The sequence below is a fragment of the Hyphopichia burtonii genome (genome assembly GCF_001661395.1).
Source record: "Hyphopichia burtonii NRRL Y-1933 unplaced genomic scaffold HYPBUscaffold_6, whole genome shotgun sequence".
NCBI classification, from domain to species: Eukaryota; Fungi; Ascomycota; class Pichiomycetes; order Serinales; family Debaryomycetaceae; genus Hyphopichia; species Hyphopichia burtonii.
In genome coordinates, this window is record NW_017963733.1 from 45169 (window position 1) to 65361 (window position 20193).

General features: G+C 36.4%; 13 protein-coding genes across 13 annotated transcripts in view; 7 read left to right on the top strand and 6 right to left on the bottom strand.

Annotated features, from left to right (window-relative positions):
* HYPBUDRAFT_149619 (uncharacterized protein) overlaps positions 1 to 1261 on the bottom strand; it is a gene marked incomplete at both ends in the record, with an annotated part of 2880 nt that extends 1619 nt beyond the window's left edge. The window contains one exon of the mRNA XM_020220219.1: positions 55 to 1261. Within this exon, the coding sequence (XP_020074891.1) occupies positions 55 to 1261 (1207 nt within the window). The remainder of the gene's footprint in view (positions 1 to 54) is intronic.
* A 275-nt stretch (positions 1262 to 1536) lies between these two features.
* On the bottom strand, positions 1537 to 2638 carry HYPBUDRAFT_153464 (uncharacterized protein). The gene has a single exon (XM_020221560.1). It carries the CDS (start codon positions 2479 to 2481, stop codon positions 1570 to 1572), a length of 912 nt encoding a protein of 303 aa, XP_020074892.1. The 5' UTR covers positions 2482 to 2638; the 3' UTR covers positions 1537 to 1569.
* A 63-nt stretch (positions 2639 to 2701) lies between these two features.
* FCY24 (Fcy24p) lies at positions 2702 to 4563 on the bottom strand. Its single transcript, XM_020221561.1, has one exon. The coding sequence runs from the start codon at positions 4447 to 4449 to the stop codon at positions 2764 to 2766; it is 1686 nt and encodes a 561-aa protein (XP_020074893.1). The 5' UTR covers positions 4450 to 4563; the 3' UTR covers positions 2702 to 2763.
* Positions 4564 to 4795: 232 nt separating this feature from the next.
* HYPBUDRAFT_112247 (uncharacterized protein) lies at positions 4796 to 5500 on the top strand (the record flags this gene model as incomplete). Its single annotated transcript, XM_020218892.1, has 1 exon — positions 4796 to 5500. One exon carries the CDS (start codon positions 4796 to 4798, stop codon positions 5498 to 5500), a length of 705 nt encoding a protein of 234 aa, XP_020074894.1.
* Positions 5501 to 6106: 606 nt separating this feature from the next.
* On the top strand, positions 6107 to 7123 carry THI13 (4-amino-5-hydroxymethyl-2-methylpyrimidine phosphate synthase; the record flags this gene model as incomplete). The annotated part of the gene is made up of 1 exon (XM_020223641.1): positions 6107 to 7123. The coding sequence occupies one exon, from the start codon at positions 6107 to 6109 to the stop codon at positions 7121 to 7123; it is 1017 nt and encodes a 338-aa protein (XP_020074895.1).
* A 134-nt stretch (positions 7124 to 7257) lies between these two features.
* SCO1 (Cu-binding protein) lies at positions 7258 to 8214 on the bottom strand (the record flags this gene model as incomplete). The annotated part of the gene is made up of 1 exon (XM_020218852.1): positions 7258 to 8214. The coding sequence occupies one exon, from the start codon at positions 8212 to 8214 to the stop codon at positions 7258 to 7260; it is 957 nt and encodes a 318-aa protein (XP_020074896.1).
* Positions 8215 to 8413: 199 nt separating this feature from the next.
* On the top strand, positions 8414 to 10264 carry HYPBUDRAFT_111747 (protein-lysine N-methyltransferase; the record flags this gene model as incomplete). The annotated part of the gene is made up of 1 exon (XM_020218851.1): positions 8414 to 10264. The coding sequence occupies one exon, from the start codon at positions 8414 to 8416 to the stop codon at positions 10262 to 10264; it is 1851 nt and encodes a 616-aa protein (XP_020074897.1).
* Positions 9895 to 10964, bottom strand: PHO88 (Pho88p). Its single transcript, XM_020221562.1, has one exon. It carries the CDS (start codon positions 10956 to 10958, stop codon positions 10374 to 10376), a length of 585 nt encoding a protein of 194 aa, XP_020074898.1. The 5' UTR covers positions 10959 to 10964; the 3' UTR covers positions 9895 to 10373.
* Positions 10965 to 11111: 147 nt separating this feature from the next.
* On the bottom strand, positions 11112 to 14082 carry HYPBUDRAFT_162654 (uncharacterized protein). The gene has a single exon (XM_020222577.1). It carries the CDS (start codon positions 13931 to 13933, stop codon positions 11216 to 11218), a length of 2718 nt encoding a protein of 905 aa, XP_020074899.1. The 5' UTR covers positions 13934 to 14082; the 3' UTR covers positions 11112 to 11215.
* Positions 14083 to 14136: 54 nt separating this feature from the next.
* HYPBUDRAFT_153469 (E2 ubiquitin-conjugating protein) lies at positions 14137 to 14876 on the top strand. Its single transcript, XM_020221563.1, has one exon. It carries the CDS (start codon positions 14180 to 14182, stop codon positions 14681 to 14683), a length of 504 nt encoding a protein of 167 aa, XP_020074900.1. The 5' UTR covers positions 14137 to 14179; the 3' UTR covers positions 14684 to 14876.
* CBP1 (Cbp1p) lies at positions 14847 to 16442 on the top strand (the record flags this gene model as incomplete). The annotated part of the gene is made up of 2 exons (XM_020222325.1): positions 14847 to 14850; positions 14998 to 16442. 2 exons carry the CDS (start codon positions 14847 to 14849, stop codon positions 16440 to 16442), a joined length of 1449 nt encoding a protein of 482 aa, XP_020074901.1.
* A 145-nt stretch (positions 16443 to 16587) lies between these two features.
* HYPBUDRAFT_157911 (uncharacterized protein) lies at positions 16588 to 17025 on the top strand (the record flags this gene model as incomplete). The annotated part of the gene is made up of 1 exon (XM_020222326.1): positions 16588 to 17025. The coding sequence occupies one exon, from the start codon at positions 16588 to 16590 to the stop codon at positions 17023 to 17025; it is 438 nt and encodes a 145-aa protein (XP_020074902.1).
* Positions 17026 to 17316: 291 nt separating this feature from the next.
* On the top strand, positions 17317 to 20070 carry HYPBUDRAFT_153470 (uncharacterized protein). Its single transcript, XM_020221564.1, has one exon. It carries the CDS (start codon positions 17640 to 17642, stop codon positions 19920 to 19922), a length of 2283 nt encoding a protein of 760 aa, XP_020074903.1. The 5' UTR covers positions 17317 to 17639; the 3' UTR covers positions 19923 to 20070.
* The last annotated feature ends 123 nt before the right edge of the window (positions 20071 to 20193 follow it).

A 20193-nucleotide genomic window follows, 5' to 3' on the forward strand; every position in this document is an offset into this window, starting at 1 on the left:
CATAGTTAATTTTAGGTTTTTTCACGATGAAATCAATTTCATCTTCAGAAATACCATCGGAGATGAACTCGTCATCAACGTCGTTTTTCGTTTCATTCAAAGCGAAATCCTCATCGCTTTCATCATTGTCGTCTTCAGAATCATTCATAACGTATTTAACTGGTGGGTTTTTAACTATATAACCAAAATCTTCTGAGACGCCATCTGAATAAAATTCATAATCGATTTCATCTTTGGAATCATCCAGTTTCTTGCAATCGTCATTTACATCATCATGGTCATTTTTCTTATCGGCTTCCTCATCATCAATGATAGATTGATAATTTTCGAAATTTTGTTTAATTTGATCATTATTTGCTTTTTCTGATTGTTTTGCCTTATGATACGAATGGATTTCTTCTTTAAGTCTAGCAAACTTCAATAATTTTTTGTCATCATGATGAGATAGATTTTCGTCATTCTTCACTTGATCTTCGTCTTCACCTAAAACTGCATAGGGTTCATATTCAAGAACTTTCTCTTCATTTTGATGAGTATCTTGATCAAAAGAGGAGTCTTCTTCAACATTAACTACAATGGGGGTATTCAGAGATTCTGCAACGTGATCAACATCAATAACATCATCTTCAATATCAAAGACTTTAGTTTCATTATCATCATCAATATTAATAACGCTTGAAGTAGAATTTCCAGAAATTTGGGTTAATTTAATCCAGTTATTATCATAATCCAAATTAACCCTAAATTTCAAACCTAACTGAGGATTATTAAAATAATCAAGAGAAATCACATGATCACCATTAGTAACATATTTCTGATGAATTTTACGAACATATTCTGAAGGTTTTGAAATAATTAATCCCAAAACATCATCATCACATAATTCAAACCAATGACCAGGAATTAAAAAGGAATCATTCAAGATAGTACCAAATGTAGAGTTATTATCTTTGATTTTCAAAACATCACCAAGTAAAGAAATTGAAGCATGATTTTTTGAAATATGAGAGTTAAGAAAGAAGAAATTATCTTCATTTGCAAATCTATCTTGATCTTTACTTGAAGCCCTTTTGATATGAATTTGTTCACCAGGTTTATAATGAACAATTCTTGAAGGTTTGTCATCCAAATAATTATTTGGAGTAGGAAACTTAGAAGAATTAGCAGAAGATTCTACAGAGCTGGGATCATCAACAACATTTTTCTTAATATCATTGGAATCTTTGGAAGAACCAACAAGGGTATCAGAAGAAAGAGACATACCAAGTTTTAAAGGAATGAGCGGCAATTAGATATCCCTTACCCAAAAACAAAGTGAAAAGAGTGGTTAATAGGAAAAACAAGTAGGAAAACACGGATCTAATCAGTGGTTTCAATAATATTTAAGTAAGTTTCAATAAGCAAATTATAAGATTAGTAAAAAGAAGTAGAATATATAGACCAAGGGATAAAAGAGAAAGGAGGCGATTGTTTTGATTTATTGTGGAGTACAATGCGATAAGCTACTAGGAGGGTAGTCACGTGACCATGTGCTTATCTAGATCCGTACATTAAAGACATATATATTCACTACGAAGAGTATAATTTAGAGAATTCAACGCCTCTGGTAGGACCAGGAGGCACTTGAAGCCAGTTCAATTCATCGTAACCATCGACGCCATCGATGAGATGGAAAGCATAAGCAAAACGGGATTTATTTGACTTATTTGACTCTGATTTATGGAGAACAGAATTATTAATAAGAATTAAGGAACCAGCCTTACATTCAACCAACTTATAGTCATCGGGGTTGTCCTGAGGAATTGGTTTGGACTTGTCGTAGTCCACCGGTATAAAATTGGTGCCGCTTTGACCCCCATTGATTTTGACAAATCTTTTCGTTATTGGGAAAGTTTTATGAGTACCTGGGTTATAGGATAAACAACCATTTTCACGCGTACAATCTTCTAAGGCAAACCAGAACCCCAAAGCAGTTTGAGGCTGGGTGTAGAGGAAAGCTGCGTCTGCATGGGATGGAACACCATTTTGACGTTCGGTTGAATTAGCAACTGGCTGTTTAAAAATCAACATACTCTGTAAAATACGAGGATCCGAGTATTTTAAGCTTTGGGCAACTCGTTTGATCTTGTTGAGGAAAGTCAAATTAGCGAAAACCTCGTCTTTCATATGCAATCCATGTCCAATCTTATTGATGGCCTGTTGTTTCAGATACTTCAATTGTCCATTATCATCAAAGGCATCCACGTCAAAGAAAAATGATATTTTATCCGAAGAATTGAAAAAATACTCATCTCCAATATGATCGTTATCGCCAGTTTTGAACTGGGTCCTCGGATGATCACCGATATCAAATCCGTCTAGGAGTTCATGTGATCTTTTAAGTAAGCCCTGCACCTCACTGGTAGTTAAGAAATCAGGAATGCAAAGCATTCCGTCCTTATCAAAGGTATCGATTTGTTCTGGGGTTAATTCCTGAGTCATAATAGTGCCGGGAAGAAAAAGCGTTGGCTAGAAGTTATCACGTATTCTTTCACGTAGTCTTATTATCACAAACTCTGATTATCACCAACTTCAGTCAACAATAACCCGTTGCAAATTGATTGTTTATTTGTAGATAACTTAATTTATCCTCTTCAACGTTTTCTTATTGTCTTTTTTTTTTTTTTTTTTTTGTTGATTTTACTGCGGGTTGGGCCTTTTCCTTCGGTTGCAAAATTATATTCAGTCTATAAAGGATCCATTATTATATAATTATATAGAAAGCTATTTGCCGAAGCGCTTGAGCTCCACGTATCTCAATAGCGGATAGGAGACGCCGGAGAAGGCCATTGCCAACCAAAACCCAATGTCCCCGTTACCCACCAACTGGGAAATTGGTCCGACGTAGTAAACCTGGCTCATTCCCATGGCAGCACCAACAACACCACAGCAGAAGGCAATGGCAGCAGCGAAGCCAAAGGTGATATTTTCCGGCTTGTTCCATTTGTCCCAGTTGTACAAGTACAACCAAGAACCGACGGGAGCATCGACGGGGCCATTTTTTTCAATGTCGGTTGAAAAACTTGAACAAGTTTCAAAACCGTACTCTTTATAATGGAGTTTCTTCATCTTCTGGGATGAGCGGAATAAAAGGTTTTCTTCTAGCAACAAGGTTATATACATGGAGATCCAATAGCCCAACATCGGCAAGAAGTTGCCAATGATTGTGGAAAAATGATTTTTACCAACTAATGATAAGATCAAATAGATGACCGTGACTAAAGTGGCCCACAACCAACGAGGAACAACGGCTAAGTGACGATCAATCAATTGAAACTCAAACGCACACGAATAAGTGTTCATGATGTTGTTACAAACCAATGATAAAAACAAGATAACAACCACGAATTTCCCAAACCCACCCCAATGGTCAAAAGCAGCATTCAATAATCCACCTACGCCATATGATTCGTAAGCCTTGTTCCAAGGGGGATAGCTATAAGCAATGGTCCCGCAGATTGTGGCAATGATTGCAACAAAAGTGGTGGGCACACTGATACCCAAGAAAGTCATTAAAAACACTTGATAAGATGGAGTATCTTCAGGGAATAAAATATAATAGTCGGAAGCACCAGACCCCCAAGTGGCAGTAACCGAATAACCAATTGTGAAAAAAGACAACCAGTTACCTCTGGACGTGACTGAGTCGGTGTTCAAATCTTGAACCAGCTTGTTACTATCATGGAGATAACCTGATTTTTGACAAACAACCACGTAGAATAACATAACTGCAATTGTGATTGGAATTGCTAAGATCGTCTGGAACTTAAGTAAGACTCTGATTCCAAAAACCGCAATAATCAAACTTATGATACTTATAACAACTATTCCAACCGCTAAATCAACATCGTTATTGATTGCACTTAAAATTTGTCCTCCTAATACACAATTAACAATCGACCATCCAATTCCACCAACTATACATATTAATGAAACAAACTTCACCCCCCAATTACCAAACAAAAACCTGGCACTCACCATTTGCCTGCAGCCAGATTTGGACCCCATTGTGGAAGTGTAGGCCGGTACCAAACAACCAATTATCATTGCAATCAATCCACTAACTAAAGCATCTCGTAAATTTAATCCAAACGATAGCGTTGGCAAGAAAAAGCTTGACATCGAAGTTAACCCACCGCAAGCTGCAAACCACAACCCAGCAACATTTATAAACTGTTCAAGCCTAGAGTGTTTTTTCAGCTGTTGGATCTGCTTACGTTCTGCCGGCGATACTCTTTCAATTCCTCTGGTTTCAATCCCCAAATTATCCAATTTGTACATCCACCCCAAGTACTTATTACTCTTGAACTTAATTTCAGCACTACCATGAGCCGGCTCGTCTTCTACGGAATACGATCTATTCACCAATTCCTCTCCGCCGTCCTTGGTCTTCAATGTTTCTTCATTCATCCTTGTTTTGACCAATTGAAATGGTTTTTTCAGCCTTCCCTTTGGTCCAATATATACACGAGGCGTCTCACACTCGACAGAAGTCACCAGATACTATACAACTACAAGAAAGCCATTCGTACATCTATTAATTTAAAGTCAATTTTTCTTAATTAATCAATTGCTAGGAAATGGTTCCGTTTCCTCATTTAATCTCTCAGAAGGATTACGCATAAGCGCATAAGGGGTACGGGTGTTTCCTTGTGTGCAATTTAGCAGTCGATCTCCAATTGTTGAGTTTATATTAATAGAGTTAGTATCGGAGATTGATTGGTAATGGTGATTAAGGTGGTCCTTTCAAGCAAGAATGTCTTCTTTTGTTGATCAGCTTCTCGCTAAGCATCACTCAGTTTACACCGAATCCATCACCCACCCATTAACCAACGAATTATGCCAGGGTACTTTACCGGACTATAAACTATTCACGTATTTGACTCAGGACTTGAAATTTTTCCAAGTTGGTCTCAACCTCTTCGGTAAGACGTTGGCGTTATGCGACGATGCAAAAGCTGCAATTACTTTAGGTAAGCAGATTGGGTTTGTTTCCAATGACGAAAATGACTATTTTTTCAAATGCTTGGATCAATTGAAATCAGAGAATTTGGTTGAACTAAAACTGAAGGTTCCCCAAATGCTACAAGAAGATCCCATCACTTTACCCCAGGTGCAGTCGTACATTGATTTATTGAACTATTTGGTCTTCGAATGTAACTCTTACGTTGAAGTAATAACTTTCATGTATGTCATGGAAGAAGTATATCTAGGATGGGCAAACTACCACTTGGAGAAAGGAACCATTCCTAAAGACTTGGCTTATAAGTACAACGAGTGGATCATCTTACACAGTGGTGAAGCTTTCACTGGCTGGGTACAATTTTTGAAAAACGAAGTAAATAGAGTAGTTACCACTGAAGATGCAAAGAAAAAAAGTGAACAAATCTTTCTACAAACCCTAACTCTAGAAATTGACTTCTTCGGTGCTTGCTACGATTACTCTGAAGACCCCCAGTAATTATATAACTTTATCTACCCTTTAATTGTAGACCCCCGATCAATCAGGATATGCATTTAGAAGAAATCAAGTTGCGCACTTTTAAACAGTGCAAAATTACATTGCTGCAAAACTTATCGCTGCACACAAATACTAGATATACCTATTTGGCTTTTAATTGTCTATATACTTGGTGCTTCTAGACACCATTAACAGTGCTGGAAAGTAGTTGTTGGGAAGCCCCAGTTTGGAAGGTTTGTAATTGAGCAGTCGTCCAGATTGAAAATTGAAAATACCCATGGCTATGGGCCAAAGACCGGGATTAGATGTTGTAAAGGGTCAATTAACAAGACTCAATTGAGCTTTCAAAGTCGGTATTGGTTAAGATTCGGTGCTTGGGAAATATATGCTTTTAATTTCCCCCTTGTTTATCCGGAACGTGATTGACTCAATCAAGTTTACTCAACATTTTGGGCAGCAGAAATACCCTCTATCCCCTGACTACTTCTCCTCTTCAATTCCAATTGCTGACCGATTGGATCAATTCTATTCCGGTAATTGATATAAATAGGTGGCCAATTTCCCAATTTTAAAGCATTTTTATTCAGTATCATTAATTAATCAAAAATGGCTACTGAAAAAATTTCATTCTTATTAAACTGGCAACCAACTCCTTATCACATTCCAATTTACATTGCTCAATTGAAAGGTTACTTCAAGGATGCTGGGGTTGATATCTCGATCTTAGAACCTTCTAACCCTTCTGATGTAACTGAATTGATTGGTTCAGGTAAAATTGATATGGGATTGAAAGCTATGGTTCACACCTTGGCTGCTAAGGCAAGAGGGTTCCCAGTTACTTCTGTTGCTTCCCTTTTGGATGAACCATTCACTGGTGTATTGTATTTGGAAGGATCTGGTATCACTCCTGATTTCCATTCTTTGAAAGGTAAAAGAATTGGTTACGTTGGTGAATTTGGTAAGATTCAAATTGATGAATTAACGAAACATTATGGTATGACTCCTGATGACTACACTGCTGTTAGATGTGGTATGAATGTTGCTAAGTACATCATTGAAGGTAAAATCGATGCTGGTATTGGTATCGAATGTATTCAACAAGTTGAATTAGAAGATTACTTGAAAAAACAAGGTAGACCAATTTCTGATGCTAAGATGTTAAGAATCGATAAATTAGCTGAATTAGGTTGCTGCTGTTTCTGTACTATCTTATACATTTGTAATGATAAGTTTTTGGAAGCAAACCCTGAAAAAGTTAGGAAATTTTTGGTTGCAATTAAAAGAGCTACTGATTATATCTTATCCAATCCAAAACAAGCTTGGGAAGAATATTCCGATTTCAAACCTCAAATGACTTCTCAATTGAATCAAAAAATGTTTGAAAGATGCTTTGCTTACTTTTCTGAATCATTATACAATGTCCATCGTGATTGGAGAAAAGTTACTGCTTACGGTAAGAGATTGGAAATATTACCTCAAGATTATCAATCTAACTACTCTAATGAATACTTATCTTGGCCAGAACCAAAAGAAGTTGATGATCCAACCAAGGCTCAAGAAATGATGCTCGCTCACCAAGAAGAATGTAAAGCTTGTGGGGGCTATAGAAGATTGGCCGTATAGTTGTATAACTTTTAGTAAAATTATGACAATTTTTAAACAAACCAAAAAAAAAATAAAAACATGTAGAAACTGAAGCAATTTATTCGCTTATATAAACATGATATTACTATTTACAAGAACTTACTGAAAAAAGCTTATTTGTAAAGGAATCCTAACCATGATTCTTTTCTGGCTTCTCTTTCAGCTTGTGGGATAAATGCATCGACATGCTTTCTGATTTTTTCAGCACCTTCCTTAGCATCGGCTTCTCTACCAATAACATCAACAAAGTTACCTTCAGAATCCATTAAGTAGAAAAAGATTGAATGATCAACTAAATAATCTTGACCTGGTTGAACATTTGGAGGAGTGGAAAAGTAAACACGATATTTCTTACAAGCATTCTTTACATTATCATAAGTACCAGTCAACCCAATTATAGAGGAATGGAAATCCGCTAAGTATTGTTTGACAATATCTGGAGAGTCTCTATTAGGATCACAAGTAATAAATAATGGTTGCAATTCAATATTGTCATTTTTCTTCAAATCTTCCAACATTTCACCCAATTTTTCCAATTCATCAGGACAAACATCAGGACAATGAGTGAAACCAAAGTAAATTATTGAGAATTTCTTATCATCATTCTTCAAATTCTCTTGAGTAAATGGCTTACCTTCGGTATCAATTAAATTGAAATTTCCTCCAATCAATGGTTTTCCATGCCCTCTTCTGGATTCAACTTCTCTTTGGATTCTCAATTTTTCTTTTTCTTTACTAAAATAATAAGTAGCAGCACCACCAAGCACAATCAAGACAACAACGGCCTTCCACGAGGCAAATTCAATACTATTACTCGAAGCAAAACTTTTACTCCCTTGTTGAGATCCACCAATAGCAACTCTACTTAATGGTCTCTTTCTTGGTTTAGCTTCGTCTTTGACTTCTCCTTTGGCTTCTTCTGCTTTCTTGGCCTCTGGTTTTGATGGTTGGTCCGGGGTTTGTTCCTTTGCTTCATTCGATATTATTCTGGAATGACTGAATAATCTAGTGCCAAACACTGGCGTTGGCCTTGCCAAACAGCCTATTCTAGAGCCTCTGATAGCTCTCATATGCATCAAAGTTCTACCTAACATCTTTTGGATCTAACTTATTAATGATTAAAGTAGTTGATCAGTTGAACTTTTCATAATCTCACCATTTTTCTGATTTTTTTGTTTTCTCAGTGTGCACTCCGAAGACATCGAAATATTGAAAATTCTGAGGGAAGAGAAGATCAATGACGTCTTTTCAATGGATATTGAACAGAAAATGTCTAGTATTACAGGATTAGTTGAATGGGCATTGGAAAACGGTGCTCAAATAGCTCCAGAAATTGAATTCAAAGAAGTTGGCGAGTCCAATATTGGTGGTGTTTATAAGGATGCAAATAAAAAGGAACGAGTTTTGCAAGATGGAAATTCAATAAAACTTCCAATTAAATTGGCTATAACTCTTTCAAATGCTATCGAATCGTTCAATAAAGAAGACGGAACTGATTTTGAAGACGTCAGTTCCAAGACCCTGAACACAAATTCCGTGCTTAAGTTATACTTAGCCCGTGAAAGAACCAGTGAGCTTATTGAGAAATCTTTTCATAAAGAATATTTAAAACTCTTACCTGGCTTTTCCCAAATGGACTCACCATACTTTTGGGATGCCAAAGATAAAGCTTATTTAAAAGGTACCAATTTGGGCAATTCAATCAAGGACAATCTTGGTCAATTAGTTGAAGAATGGTGGCAAATGATTAATCAATTACCAGAAGGAATAAAGAAACCAACTCAACATTTCGTTAATATGAAATTCTATTATGAATTCAAGTTTTACACTGACGATGATTTGTATAAATATTTTGTCAGTGACGAAGACGTTGAGAATTGGACTAGTTTCGCCAATTACTTATGGGCATCAATGATATTGAAATCAAGATCTTTCCCAGCATATTTATTGAAGGATAACATCGAGAGTAAACACACTTTCAGGGATGATGAGGTGATGTTGTTGCCATTAATTGATTTATTGAACCACAATCCAAAGGCTTTAGTCCATTGGTCAGTGAATAAATCGGATGACCAAGCGTATTTCAATTTCAAAGCAGACCAGGATAATGAATATCCTGAAGTTTTCAATAACTATGGTCAAAAGGGTAACGAAGAATTACTATTGGCCTATGGATTCGTTATTGAAGGTAATCCAGCCGATACTACTGCTTTGAAAATTAAGTTACCAATTGAATCGTTACCAGGTTTGGAAGAAAAGGGTGTAAAATTTCCAAAATTATCAGATTATACTACTTCAGTCATAAGAAATGATGAAACCGAAACTGGAAAGGACAACTATAAACAATACGAAGACGGAATAATTTTTTTCATTTCTCGTACCACTGTTCCTGACAATCTTATACTACTTTTCCAATGGTTAGTTAAGACTCCATGGGAGAAATCCTTAACTCTTAGAATGAAACTAGCTGGTATCAATCAATTACGTCAAGCACTTGATGCAAAATTGAGTATAATCAATAACATCAAGATTCCAACAAATGAAAATGAATCAAAATATTATAAAACTATTGAAGTTTATATAAAGTCTCAAAGGGAAATTTACTCTGGTAGTATTAAAAGTTTGAAAAAACTTGAAAAAGAACTATTAGCTGATTCCAAGAATAAGAAAAGATTTGTTACTTTGAAAAATGTATATAAAAAAGATATCAAATTCCAAAGATCATTGACTGTGAGTTTAGGGGTTATTTCTTATGACACCATTGTTGATTCAGGCTTGCAAGATCAAGTTTGGTTGCTTTACTTAATTCGTTGTTTCAACCGTGACAGTTATCAAGAAGAGCAAGAAGATGAACAATATATTCCAGAATGGATCACCAGAGCTTTTAAAAAGATGCATGATGAAACTGAAATGAGTGCACAAGACGTGGTCAATTTCAAAGAGTTATATCAGGGGTTAATAATCCCATTGAACTCAGCAGTTCCAGAGATTTACAATAAGGGTAAATGGACAGTTAAAGAATTATATGTTAGTGGGAAGTTATTAGATATAATTGGATTTGTTAGAGGTAAAGAACAAGAGACTATTTTGGTAGAACCAACCGATGGAGAACTCGATTAAATACACTAGAAATCACGGGAAATAATACATAATAATAATTAAATTTGTTTATAAAGAAATATGTAGATAACGATGAGGAAACTCCTCTAATAAAGCAAAAAAAAGCCATTTAATCTTCCTTGATACCACCAGCACCACTTGCTTCAGCAGCTTCGACAGAGTGTTTATCGGTTTTAACTTCAGCACCACCAGCACCACCTTGCAAAGCTTGTAATAAACCTGGAGCAGCTTTGAAAGGTCTCTTCAAATCACCAGAAGCAGGAGTACCAAAAAGGTGGATTTTGACAATATTTGATTCCAAAGCAGACTTAACAGAAGAAACAGATTGCATAACCAATGGATTAGTGAACTTCATGTATATATGCATGAAACCCATCATGGCTAAACCAGTGAAGATACCTCTAATTAAAGTATCAACTTGTTTCAAATCATATTCTTTAACGGTGGTGACGACTGCCTTTGGTTCGGTTTCACCAGACATTGGATTGGCTGGTTCGACGTATTTCAAGGTGGTCAAGTCATTCTTCTTGTTGATAACGTATTTAGTGTAAGAATAGATCAAAAAGGCAACAACTTGACAAGAAGCATAGAAAGCACGAACATAGAATAAAACATCTGGATTTTCCAAGTCTAAACGACGAGAAACTTGCATCATGACAAGCATGACTGCCAAATTGGTGATAGCTGGGTTCATCGTGATTCTCTTCTCAATCAATCAAGTATATCCTTCTTGGAGTTTAACCGGAAACAAGAAGAAGAAGAAGAAAGGAGTAAAATTCAACGAAAAATTAATTTTTCAGCGTTGTTAACTTTTTATCAAAGGCAAAAAACGAGAGAAAAAGTGAGAACTTCGAAGAATAATTGGGTTTTTCAACTACTAGACGGAATTACAAAGATTAATGAGCTTTACAATAATGGGTAGCTTTGTATTGTTTTATATAGCGTTGTAGATCAGATCAAGGCATCGTTGTCTTCATCGAAGGAAACGTCACCGAATTCCCAGCATCCCAAATGTTGTTTTTTGGCAGTTTGTTGAGCATTGGTGATTTCTTTGACGTAGTCAGCGACCAGAGATTTGACTAGTTTGGAGTCAACGATACCCCAACCTTCAGAGACCAATTGTTTGTTGATGGTGTAAGTTGGGTTTTTCAAGGATTGTTCTGAGTCGTAGAGAACGGCGTCAAAGTCAACTCCGTTTGTAGACGAAGGTAAGGCACTGAGAACCAATTTTTTATCGAAGGATAAATCTTCTAAAGTGTACAAGGCTTCCGTCAAGTAGTCTGTTGGTTTGGTTGGTGGTAATTTGATATTTTGTAATTGACAGGTATGGGCAAAAGGTGGGTATTGGGTAAGGTTGAATTGGCTTGGTAATAATCTTAAAGAGCTAAGAGGGACTTGATCTATATTACCAAAATCGATATGTTTAACCTGGTATTCATTAGCTGACTTATCGAAATTGACTACTCTTCCACGATAGTATTTACCGTTTTCACTAAATTTAGCAGAAACCAATTCACCCTTTTTAGGAGGTTTTGTCAAATTGAATGGAAGATCAGTTGAGTTAGAGCTTGCACTTGGCAATTGAGAATGAAATTGACCAAAACCATTCTTGAATTCGGAAAATTTTTTAACAGTGGACGCATCTAGCTTATGGTAACTGATAATACCAGAGGTATCAATGTCAGTAACTTCGATATCGAAAAATTGGGGTTTTGAATCAATTGATAATTTCAGAAGTTTATTAGCGGTTTCTTCGTCTTGTTTACGAGCTGCTTCCTTTGGATCGTAGTTCGACCAAACACCCCTTTTCAATTCTTTGGCAGATTCTTCGGATTTGACTAATTCATCATAAAATTTATTACTGCTAGCAGCAATTTCATGAATTGAACTATAACCATTTTCCAATAACAAAGTTTGAATAGGTAATAAAGATTTCGAATTTGCATATAAATTACCAATAAAAGATCCAATTTTATCAAGATCGTAAATTTCAAATTCAATTGGTCTTTGTAAAAATTTTTTATTTAAGAATTTGATACCTTGTTCATTTGCCATTGATTTTTCGTTACTTAAACCTCCTAAAACTAAAGTTAATCTTGAACCTTCTTTTGGATTGAATAATTTGATTCTATTAACTCCTGAAATGAAATCAACGTAATATCCTCCAATTCTTCCCTTTTTACTGAAAGAATTGAAAAAAGTCTTAGCCTTGGTGGCATTTTCACTTGCATCAACGATTCTAGTACCAACAGTTAATATCTTATTAATATCTCCACTGAACCAAATTCCCTTTTTAGCATCGTTCTTTGCCTTTTCTTCTAATTCCACCAAACGATCCCAATTTAATGATCTTTCATGACTAGTGGCTTTATTATGTTTAATAACTGATGCCCAACCGTTATTAACAAGTAATTCTGATAAATCTTGATTACCAAACTTAAAGCTAACTAAAAATCTTGAATCAAGTCCTAAGTCAGCATTTGCTTCGCGGTATCCATCAATGTATAATTGGCCAGTCTTACCAATGACTTGATTTCTGACAAATTCACGAGCAGTGTTAACAAGAGCTTGTTGTTGTAATTTATTTGAAGTAACAGTTAAATCATTTGGACGAGGAGCACGTAACGAGGCCAATTGAACAGTTATTTCCTCTTCGGAATTGGGCAAGCGGAAGTTTAAAGTGTCAGCATTGATGACTTTAGCAACGGTGACATTATTAATAGAAGAACCAGGTTTTAAATTTTTACTACCGATAACTTTTGTAGTTGAAGGGGCAGGTGCTGAAACAAAATTACTAAATAATCCTTTAGCCAAACTCTTGGCAGATTGTTCTGCTCTTCTTAAGCCGCTCATATAAGTGGAGCCAACCAAAGTAGATTGCCAATCAACAACTTCTGCAAACCCGTTTTCCAATAACTTTTCATGGATATTATTCCCTGAAGGATGTTCAATAATACCAATTGGCAATCCGGTTTGGTTTTCTCCAATGACTTTAACCTTGATATTAGACTTGGTAGTTAACAATTTTTCTTCAACGTAAACCTTAGCTTGTTGGGCAATCTTGACATTAGTAGAATCATCGGTTCTTGGACATTTGATACCAGCCAATATGAATGGCGTAGACGAATGCTGAGACTTATTGAGCAACAAGCGTGTAACAATACGATCACCACTAATGACTTTTTCTACAATGGCACCAACCGAGTTTTGTTTGACTTTCTCTAAAATCGAATCATCAAATTGTATTAATTCAATTTTTGGTTTAGAATCATCCCATATTCCAATTGACTGAGACTTAGCTTTGTTTTCCAAACCATACAAGTTTTGAATGAACTCATTAGTGCTATCGTCGTCGTCAGTCAAGTTTTCCTTAACTTGAACAAGTCCACGTTCAACCAAGTACTCAATTAATGATTTGAAAATTGGTGCTTGGACATCACCAAATTCTTTACCACTAGCTGGAATCTTGTATAAAACCTTAAACTTGATTTCCTTACCAATCAACAACTGTCTCAAAAACTCTCTTGTTTCAAAACTATCATGTCCACGAACATACGAGAGAGTTAATAACCTTTCTGGTGCTGGAAATTGGGCAGTTTTTGTGGGGACAAGTACAAGTGTGTCAGCACTTAACACATTCTTAACTTTAGCAGCAAATAATTGAACCATGGTAGCAGCACTTTTCTAAATCTTCTCAGTAATCAATGGTATTTTTGGCCAATGCTTTAATATCAAAAGATTCAAGATCAGATCAAGATTGAAAAATTTGGTTTTTTTGGGAAATTCTCCTCTGGCTTTAAAAAAGAATTCCGTGCGCTGTCCAAAAAATCACCAAATCGATCAAAAGACTTTATGAAATTGAGACATAAACTGGGTTATTCATCTATTGATAAGCCCAGTTACCAGTTGAAAGCGATGCCTCCCCGTTCCACTGCCCAGAAAAGACTTTTGAAAGAATACCAGCAACTTGCGAGAGACCCTCCACCGGGAATTGTGGCAGGCCCGGTTTCTGAAGATGATTTATTTACCTGGGAATGCTTATTGGAAGGACCAACTGATACTCCGTACGAGAATGGGATATTCCCAGCCGAATTAAAATTCCCCCAAGATTATCCGTTGAGTCCACCGTCATTGAAGTTCGATCCACCTTTGTTGCACCCTAATATTTATGCTGATGGGAGTGTTTGTATATCGATTCTTCATGCCCCGGGAGAAGATCCTAATCAATACGAGCGCCCCGAAGAAAGATGGTCTCCAGTGCAGAGCATAGAAAAGATCTTGTTGAGTGTCATGTCCATGTTGGCAGAGCCTAATCCTGAAAGTGGAGCCAACATTGATGCTTGCAAGTTATGGAGAGATGATCGTGAAGAGTATAATAGACAAATCCGTGCTCATGTTCGAAAGACATTGGGACTTTGATTGACTACGTCACTAATGGCATCCGGCATGTTTATAGATAATCTTATACCCTTATATATTTCCTGTAATATTAGAAAATTTTCAATAAATGGTGATTGCGTAATGTTATATCATGGAGACGAACAGGTCTGCAAACGTAATCCGCTGTCATTAATCTTCAGACATGGGTCATTTATTGATTCGATGTGGTGGAATTCTCTTAAGCAATTTATCTACAATTTATCTAAATCAATTTATCTACTTCATTTTGTTTAGTCATCTGGTCTCCTAATAACGCGATTTTTTATTCTATACTACTTCTAATCCCAGACCAGCGATGCCATCGAACGAAATTTGTATAATTGGAGCAGGGGTTGCAGGATTGAAAGCTGCTCAAGCCCTTGTGGACTCAACCAAGTTTTCCTCTAAAGATTTGGTTATCTTGGAGGCTCAAGATTATGCTGGAGGAAGGCTTTTAACCAGCGATGTAAAAGAATCGAAATTAGGATTGAAGTATGATTTGGGTGCTGCTTGGTTCCATGACTTACTATCGAACCAAACCTTGGCCGATCTAATTGCCGCCAACGATCCTGACATCTTTGACGTGGGGGAGGACGGGTATTTCGACAATAAGGATCGCAAAGTGTATAACCAAGACGGTCCGGTCAATATGATTGAACTGAAGTTGAACCGGGTAGTGGAGGAAATGGAGAAATTCATCGAGATATACTTCCATGACTCTTTAGACGTGAAGGATGTATCGTTGAGTGAAATCATTGAAGAATACAAGAGACAGTATGATGTTTTCCTTACTCCGATTCAGAAAAAATTAAGTGGTCAAATATTAAGGTACTTAGAGTTATGGTATGGTATAACCTGGGATAAGATAAGCGGGAAGTATGCTATAATGGATCACCATGGACGTGATCTATATAATAAAAGGGGATATAAAACTCTAATTAATTATTTATGCAAATCCATTCCTCCACAGCAAATCCATTTAAACACTCAAGTAAAGAAGATAAATCGAAATAATCAACTCAATGACTATAACATAGCTTTGGAAACAGCCAATGGTGAGGTATTTCTCTGTAATTACTTGGTGGTTACTGTTCCTCAAAGTGTTCTTCAACTAGACCCCAAACATCCCTATGGTTTAGAATGGAATCCTCCTCTTCCAGACAGAATAACCGATGCTTTATCATCAATTCATTTTGGTGCTTTGGGTAAAGTTGTTTTTGAGTTTGCAACCCCTTGGTGGGACCTTAACGAAGATCGTTTTTTAATTTTAGCTAGTGAAAATGATACCGTCCCTTCAAAGCAAATCACAGAATCCCCCCCGCCATTTACTTTCCCAGCGTACGTGCTCAACTATGCTTCAATACATAAATCGGCCAGTGCTAGCAGTCTTGTTATTCTTACTCAATCGCCACTAACCGAATATTTAGAGGCACATCCCGAGAAGGCTTGGTCTTACTACGAACCAATGCTTCGCCGCCTCTGTGCCCACGGCCAGTCAGTCGCCGACCCCATCAACACCATCACCTCCAAGTGGACTCAGAACCCGTTTATTCGGGGGTCCTACGCTGCTCTTCACGTCGACGACGACCCTTCGGACTTGATCATCCAGCTTCTGGCCCAGTTCCCCGGCACCGGCCTCTACAACTGCCCAATCCGCTTTGCCGGCGAGCACACCATTTCTGACGGTGCCGGATGTGTACACGGTGCTTATCAAAGCGGCATTGATGCTGCAAACTGGATCATCGATAACAAAGTATAGTCTTTGCAACCCTAGATTCGTCGATGTGTACGGGTGTATTTGTTGAACTCATCAAAAAAAAAATTTTTTTTTTTTTTCATTAATTGAATACTGAAAGAATAGTGAAGAACAACTACATAAGTTTTTTAGATTAGCCAAATACATAATGTCTACCTTCAACGCCGAGTCTGCCGAAAACTTAGAAGACATCGAAAAACAATTCGCTGTCAAGGCTGTTATGCAAGCCGAAACCTACTGGGGGTTATTAGAAAAAATCCCAGGATCCAAGTTAAAATTGACCAAACAAGATGATTTCATATTGGAAACCTTATTAGAAGATTTCCCAGAATTCAAAGAACCAGGTAACGTTGCCGTCATTGACGAAGCTTCCATGAAGAGTCCATCCGGTAAAGCCAAGTGGAGAACTTTCTGTGAAAAATTCAAAGAAATGGAAGATTACAATTTCGGTACTTTATTAAGAACCAAGGCTTCGGATGAATACTCTCAAGACGGCACCATATTTGCCGTTAGAATTCAATTCTACGCCATTGAAATTGCCAGAAATAAATACGGTTTAAACGACTGGGCTGCTGCCAAAAACTAACTTCCCTATTCTTCATCCTTTGTACATTATATATCTTAAACCTCAACCACTCTCAATATCTTTTATAAATACATACTTTTGAGTCCATTAGTCTTGTAGGTCTTTCCAATTACTCATGTTTCATATCATTTAACCATCGGTAACAATGGCCAATTCACCGTCCGAGCCCAAATTCTCCAGTGCTGAAATGTCTTGCTAACAAAACAAAAAAAAAAAAATGGCTCGACCAAAAAAAAAAATCAAAATAACACACGAATCAAATCAGAATTTATTGAAATTCAATTGCCCATTCGATAGTATTGGTTTTTCTTGCTGGACTTGACCGATACTTACCATAACACAATCCAGGCGGATCAGAGTAACTGGACTAATCAACATCCGCAGGTTATCGATTTGAAAAGTGCCAATTTGGGGCGTGATCGCGAGCAATAGATCCAGATTCATCATAGTTTTATGAACAACTTCAAGTTATATTGAAAGAACCCCTAAACTTACTTACTTGACGCTATTCGGAAAGAGAAAGATTACTGAAGTTGCTAGCCGATCCAAGAAGATCCAAGGAGATTTCAAATTATTATAGAAGACTATATTAGAAGGCATTTAGAAAAGTTGACATGAGTAAATCATACGGCGGAACCGCTAAGAACTCACAATGGCTGGATGGCATGAATCAACAGCATGTTCTACAGCAAAGACATATACAACAACAACAGCAGCAACAACAACAACAGCAGCAACAACAACAGCAGCAGCAAATGCAACCCCCCCTTGCTAATTACACATTACCTGGAGTAATCAATTATCTTACGAGCGAATTCACAAACTTGGAAAGGTTCAAAATAATGACCAATTTGGAGAAAAACGAGATGAAGTATCAATTACTTCAATATCAGGGCGAAATTAATGCATTAAAGTTTGTGAATAATAAACAAAATATTAAAATTCAACAATTGGAGAATGAAAATAAGGTGTTAAAATCAAAGTTGGGCAACGAAGAAAAATCTCAAGTCAATGGTGAAAACACTGAGACCTCGATTGAAATCCCAGAAATTGATTTGGATGTAATTAAGAAATCGAGGTATCAATTAACAAAATCAATGAAGGAATTAGTTCATTTATTGAAAACTCCAAGTGTAAACAATGGGAATTATCTTGATTTACCAGACCCTTTCTCTTTAGAGCTCAATGAACAAGATGAATTGTTCAGTTCCGATAAGTTCTATTTTAATGATTTTACCAATACTCTTGATACAGAACATCAATCAAAGAACCAGCCTTCAAATCATTTGAAGCACTTTAACGATCACGACAGCTTTTCATTCGATCGCAACGATGATAACAACCAAGATGTTTTCGACCTAAAAAATGGTAGTCTTACAAAAATTGATGACTCTTCAAACATTTTTAATCGTCAATTTAATGAAGATACAAAAGAAGTGACCCAAGAAGAAATCGATTCAGAGCATGAGGACTTTGATGAAAAAGTAAATGACTTTAATGATACAATTAATCCTCTACCAGATATTCCAGATTCCCTCTCAGCACCTTCCCCTTGTGGGCCTGATTTTACGAAGAATGCCTCTCCACCAGCTTCTCCCAATCCAAGTAATAACTCTATCAATGACAGTATCGTTGAAAGCGATGCGGAAACCGTGACTTTGGAAACCGATGATGAAAACGAAGATGATCCCTTAAATGAATTCATACAAAATCATAAGAGTAAAGGCTCACAAGAAGTACAAGATGAAAAAATTCAAGAATCACCATCTAACAATGAAGAAACGAATAGCCACTCGATCTCCACTGAAGAAAATAATTCTAATGGATCGAAAAACAGCCCAAAAGAATGCAAGAGTATTAATTTGAAACCCTCAGGTAAAAATGTAAGAATATTCACAAATGTTTACGATGATTATATCATTACTATTGGTGAAGAAGATTCAAATAATATACTACAAGTTTGGACGCCTGAAAACAACCAGCCATTGTGTAGTAATTCACTTACAAAAGATGCCAAATTAACTGATTTAATTGACGTCTATTGTTTAGTGGCTGATTCCTCACATTCAAAATATATTTTCATTAACCAAGAAACGGCTCAATTATTGGAAATTAGTGAAAAGGGAGTTAGCAAAAATATCATTCATAATTATGCTTCTAAAACCTTGAGACCGTTATCCCTGTCCTTAATTGGGTTTTCTCACAAATGGACCGATGGATATAAAGCCTGGGGGTTAACTATTGCAACCAGTACTCATATTGATATATTCGAAATTAGTTTTAAGAATAAGGTCAAACACAAGCAAATCGGAAGCTATAACAAAGGTTTTCTTTCCGTTGATGCCATTGATTATGTTGGTTGGTTGAAAGTTCCAAATAAAGCTAACCAATCTCCTAAATCGCCAAAGAAGAATTCTAAGGGTCCTTTCAACTGTGATGATCCTACTCTTTCCACCTACGAAGTCATTTTCAAATCTGGGAAAAAATTGAACTTAATCAATATTTTCACAAAAACAAAATCAAAAGTTGACTTAGAGCTTGATAATTTATCAGATATATCTCTTTCTCGCAATCAACTCATCTACATTTCTCCCCCACCTTCCGGCAGTGTTGGATTGTGGGATTTCAACAAGGAAAAGTCAACTGAAATTGGTAAATACGACGGAGGCCTGTTATTTGTGCTCAGTGGTAATGATGATATTATAAGACTAAACAAGAATGATAAGCATCTTGAAGTTGTCGAACATGCTTTTCCTCCATCCTTCAAAACATTGAAAAGTAAAATAAATACAAGATCCTCCTCCAATTTAATCGCTACCAAGGATAAAGCCATCGTTGTTACCGAAACATCCCCCTCATCAATCGACATGTACGTTTACGATACCAAATATGCTTGATTCTCTTCATTTTTAAGTTTTTCAATCTTTTCATTTTTCAATCCCTTATATTATACGTTTTCCGCTTTTTTTTCTTTTTGTAACTGTCTACTTCTTTTCGTGCACAGTATTCATTCCATCATATCTACAGTTAATTGCATAAGTATGTACCATCATGTTATCACTATATATAATTCATAATTTAAATATTGTTTTAAGTTTTGTATGTAGATGACAAATTTTGTGCGAGACGGGAAAGGAACGTGAAGCATCTCACAAAGGAAAATTTTTT

Excerpts from the sequence above, each read along its gene's own strand:
- PHO88 (XM_020221562.1), bottom strand. The coding sequence starts at position 10,958 with ATGAACCCAGCTATCACCAATTTGGCAGTCATGCTTGTCATGATGCAA.
- HYPBUDRAFT_153470 (XM_020221564.1), top strand. The coding sequence starts at position 17,640 with ATGAGTAAATCATACGGCGGAACCGCTAAGAACTCACAATGGCTGGAT.
- HYPBUDRAFT_153469 (XM_020221563.1), top strand. The coding sequence starts at position 14,180 with ATGCCTCCCCGTTCCACTGCCCAGAAAAGACTTTTGAAAGAATACCAG.
- HYPBUDRAFT_153464 (XM_020221560.1), bottom strand. The coding sequence starts at position 2,481 with ATGACTCAGGAATTAACCCCAGAACAAATCGATACCTTTGATAAGGAC.
- HYPBUDRAFT_162654 (XM_020222577.1), bottom strand. The coding sequence starts at position 13,933 with ATGGTTCAATTATTTGCTGCTAAAGTTAAGAATGTGTTAAGTGCTGAC.
- FCY24 (XM_020221561.1), bottom strand. The coding sequence starts at position 4,449 with ATGAATGAAGAAACATTGAAGACCAAGGACGGCGGAGAGGAATTGGTG.